The 4766-nt window shown below is 48.4% G+C and overlaps 1 protein-coding gene across 1 annotated transcript; it reads right to left on the bottom strand.

The window, feature by feature from the left end:
* Nucleotides 1-2317: 2317 nt before the first annotated feature.
* On the bottom strand, nucleotides 2318-3256 carry LOC101664511 (olfactory receptor 1I1). The gene has a single exon (XM_004715541.1). The coding sequence runs from the start codon at nucleotides 3254-3256 to the stop codon at nucleotides 2318-2320; it is 939 nt and encodes a 312-aa protein (XP_004715598.1).
* Nucleotides 3257-4766: the final 1510 nt, after the last annotated feature.

Genomic DNA, 4766 nt, shown 5'->3' on the forward strand with positions numbered 1-4766 from the left:
AACAATCGACTCAAACATACCAGTGATGGGGCAGATGGTGCAGGCCAGCGCAATATTTTGCCTACTGAATAGAGGGTAACCATGATTTGGAACTGTTGTTTTTTTTTCAATGGAGTCAATTCTGATTTATTTACTCTGTAGGAACAGCTTAATTCCAAAATAAATAAAATATATTATCATTGATAAAAAATTGTTATATATTATAAGCAGCTATCATAAAAATGTAAAAGCTTCCTATAAATTGTAATCAATGGCATGGTCAGCATCTGATGTTTTTAAAAAAATCATTTTATTAGGGGCTCATACAACTCTTTTCACAATCCGTACATACATCATTTGTGACCAGCACATTCGTACATATGCTGCATCATCATTCTCACAACACCTGCTTTCTACTTGAGTCCTTGGTATCAGCTCCTCATTTTTCCCTCCCTCCCCACTCCCCCTCCCCCTGAACCCTTGATAATTTAGAAATAATTATTATTTTATCATATCTTACACCATCTGACATCTCCCTCACCCAGTTCTCCACTGTCCGTCCTCCAGGGAGGAGGTTATATGTAGACCTTGTCATCTGTTCCCCCTTTCTCCCTCACCCTCCCTCCACCCTCCCGATTTTGCCACTCACACCACTGATCCTGAGGGGTTCATCTGTCCTGGATTCCCTGTATTTCCAGTTCCTATCTGTGCCAGTGTACATCCTCCGGTCCAGCTGGATATGTAAGGCAGAATTGGGATCATGATGGGGGCGGGGGGAAGGGAGAGGAAGCATTTAAGAGCTAGAGGAAAATTGTATGTTTCATCATTGCTACACTGCACTCTGACTGGCTCGTCACCTCCAGATGGGCCCTGGGTCCCCACTCTGCACTCCCCCTCATTCACAAGGCTATGATTTTTTTTTTTTTTTTGGTCTTTGATGCCTGAGACCTGATCCCTTTGACGCCTTGTCATCTCACAGGCTGGTGTGCATTTTCCATGTGGGCTTTGTTGTTTCTCAGTTAGATGGCCCCTTGTTTATCTTCCAGCCTGTGGGACCCCAGATTCTATATATTTTGACAACTGGGCACCATCAGCTTTCTTCACCGCATTTGCCTATGCACCCACTTTGTCTTCAGCGCTTGTGCCGGAGTAGGCTGGTGTATTTCTTCCGTGTGGGCTTTGTTGTTTCTTAGCTAGATGGCCGCCTGATTGTCTTTAAGCCTTTAAGACCCCAGATGCTATATCATTTGATAGCCGGGCACCATCAGATTTCTTCACAACTTTTGCTTATGCACCCACTCTGTCCTCAGCAATCGAGTTGGGACAGGCCAGTGTGCTTCTTCCATTCAACCTAAACAAGCTAGTATGATTCACTCTGTCTTGGAAGAAATACAGCCAGAGTGCCCCCTTAGAGGCAAGGATAGCAAGACTTAGTCTCACTGACGTCAGACATGCTGTCAGGAGAGACCAGTCCCTGCAAGAGGACATCATGCTTGGTAAAGGAGAGGGGCAGCGAAAAAGAGGAAGACAAGATGGATGGGCACAGTGGCTGCAGCGAAGGGTTCTGACGGAAGGACAATTGCGAGGATGGCACCGGGCCGGGCAGTGATTTGTTCTGGTGCCCAGAGGGGGTCACTGTGAGTCGGAACTGACTCGACAGTACCTGTCAACGACAACAACAATAGCATCCACTCAGTAATGCCCAGCATCCTGGGGTGGTGCAAACCATCAACACAGTTGGTTGCTAGTGGACACGTTGGAGGTGAGAACCCCCGCACCCAGAGGAACCTTGGAAGAAAGGCCTGGTGATCTACTGCTGGAAAAACAGCCTCTGAAAACTCTCTGGGCCACAGTTCCATCGGACACACACCGGGTCACCGGGAATCATGGTCATCTCCATAGCAACTGGTTTTTATTCCCCCACGGTGACATAGTAGGTTACACATTGGGACGGTCAATACCCCCAGCTGCTCCTTGGGAGGAAGTGGAGACTTTTCGCTCCTGTAAGGATTGAAAAGTCTTGGAAACCCGCAGGGTCAGGTCTCCTCTGTCCTGTAGGCTCGTTATGAGTTGGAATCGACTAAATGATGTTGACTTTTTGGAGACCCTCTGAGCTCTTTGGCACAGGGATGGGAGGGGGTGTCTTAGTTTCCTAGTGTTGTCCTAACAGAAATACCACGCATGGACTATTCTCAAGAGCCGGGATGTCTTTTCTCCATAAGGGCTAGGAATTCAGCACATTTTATTTAGGGAGCACTATGAAACCCATAAGGGATGGGGCCCGTCTCTACGTCCCCAAGGTGATCTTGGATACGACAGACACAAGCACTTTTCCGTCCTAGGAATGAGAGGGGGCTGCTTTGCCTAGGAGCTTCCTTAGAGCCACCTTCATGTCCTTGTTTCTTAGGCTGTAGATAAAGGGGTTCAGCATGGGGATGACCACCCCACACATCAGGGCCGCAGCCTTGTCTTTCTGCGAGGAGGCGGGCGAAGCGGGCTGTAGGTACACGGCAAAAATGGTCCCGTAGAACAGTGACACCACAGTGAGGTGGGAGCCGCAGGTGGAGAAGGCTTTCCACTTGCCCTGGGCAGAAGGGATCTTCAACACGGCCCGGAAGATGCAGACATAAGAGAGAAGGATGCAGGACAGTGGGCTGAAGCCCATGACAATGCCAAAACCAAAGATGACCAGCTCGTTGGTGTGTGTGTCTGAGCAGGAGAGCTTCAGCAGCGGCATGAGGTCACAGAAGTGGGGGATCTCAGAGCCATCACAGAAGGTCAGCTGGGCCATAAGGCAGGTGTGCACTAGAGACTGGAGGTTGGTGATCACCCATGGTCCCCCCACCAACAGCCCACACACACGGGAGCTCATGAGGATCGAGTAGCGCAGAGGGTAGACAATGGCTACGAAGCGGTCAATGGCCATCACGGCCAGGAGGAAGCTGTCCATGGTGCCAAACAAGTGGAATGCGTACATCTGCACCAGGCAGCCTGCAAAGGGGATGGCTCTGCCCTGGGTCTGGATGTTGGCCAGCATTTTGGGGACAGTGGTGGTGGAGAAGAAGATGTCGACCAGAGACAGATTGGCGAGGAAGAAGTACATGGGCGTGTGGAGGTGGGAGTCGGTGATGATGGCCAGGATGATGAGCAGGTTCCCAGTGATGGTGACCAGGTACATGGACAGGAACAGCCCAAAGAGGAGGGGCTGATGTTCAGGCTTCTCTGAGAGTCCCAGGAGGAAGAATTCTGACACTGTGGTTCGGTTTTCTGGTTCCATAGAGAGCCTGTGTTGCCTGGGGAAAAAGGTGGGTGGGGATGGGGAGCAACATGAAGCTGGGGGTTGGAGACGAGGTTCCAGCTCTAGTTTCCCGTGGACACCTCTAGCGGTCCTGTCACAGCCCTGTGGATCCTTAACGTCATAGTCCTAAGCTATGGAGTCCGTAGGTGTGGCCAATGGTTATGTGCCCCAAAGTTAGCAGAGCTGGGAGATAATTGCCTTAAAGAGGAAGAAGGGAAAGAAAGAAAGAAAGAAAGAAAGAAAGATCATAAAAGGGGGAAATAGAACTGGAATAAGGTAAGCTATTGGGATGTTGGGAGAAAGATGAGGCTTTCTACTCCTGAAGAGAGTTAACACTCTTGAAAACCCAAAGGGGCGAATCTGCTGCCCAAGACCTCTTTACAATGTTGAAGAGCAGGGTTGTCACTTTGAAGATTAGGGCGCACCTAATACCGAAGCCATGGTATTTTAAATCACTTAAAAAAAAATCACTTCTGATACTGTGGAAGTTGCACAATCAACGAGGAAGATTGAAGCATAATCAATGCCTTTGGATTACGGTGTTGGAGAATAATATTGAAAGTACCACAAACTACTAAAAGAACCAACAAAATCTGTCTCGGAAGAAGTACGGCCAGAATACTGCTTAGAAATGAGGGTGGCGAGGCTTCATCTCGCCTGCTTTGGGCGTTTTATCAGGCGAGACCGGTCTCTGGGAATGGTATCTTTCTTGGGAAAAGAGAAGGTCAGGGAGAAAGAGGAAGACACTCCGTGAAACGAACTGACACAGCGGCTGCCGTGATGGGCTCAAGCACAAGGGTTTCGAGGCTGGCATGCGCCCGGACAGCGCTTCCTTCTGATTCCACAATGTGCTTGAGTTAGAACAGGTGTGGTGGCATCTAACAACCACGTTTCAGAGAAACCGTCCCTGCCCACGGACCGGGTTGCACGCTCAGTAAAGTGTGCATGGTTCCATCATATGCCAACGAGCTGTTTTGTTTTGTTTTTGTTTGTTGAAAATGAAACATTTGAGACACACAGGTCAGGATGTTCAAACTCAATCTTTTGTCATCAATATGATAAGCTGTGCCTATGATAAGGAGTCCTGGTGGCATAGTGGTTGCTCGTTGGGCTGCTAATTGCAAGGTCAGCAGTTCAAAACCATCAACTGTTCCTCGGGAGAAAGAAGGGAGATGTCGGGCGGTGTAAGACATGAACAAATAATAATAATTTATAAATTATCAAGGGTTCATGAGGGAGAGGGGACGGGGACGGAGGGGAAAAAACAAGGAGCTGATACCAAGAGCTCAGGTAGAAAGAAAATGTTTTTAGAATGATGATGGCAACAAATGTACGACTGTGCTTGACACAATGGATGTATGTATGGATTGTGATAAGAGTTGTACGAGCCCCCAATAAAATGATTAAAAAAAACAGATGGGACTTCCTACAATCCTGAAGAGTTATAGTCTCAGAAACTCACAGGGGCAGTTCTACCTGGTCCTGCAGA

This window comes from Echinops telfairi, unplaced genomic scaffold (assembly GCF_000313985.2).
Source record: "Echinops telfairi isolate 266 unplaced genomic scaffold, ASM31398v2 ScPeMD7_30;HRSCAF=105, whole genome shotgun sequence".
Lineage (NCBI taxonomy): Eukaryota > Metazoa > Chordata > Mammalia > Afrosoricida > Tenrecidae > Echinops > Echinops telfairi.

Coding starts and splice junctions, on each gene's coding strand:
- LOC101664511 (XM_004715541.1), bottom strand. CDS start 3,256: ATGGAACCAGAAAACCGAACCACAGTGTCAGAATTCTTCCTCCTGGGA.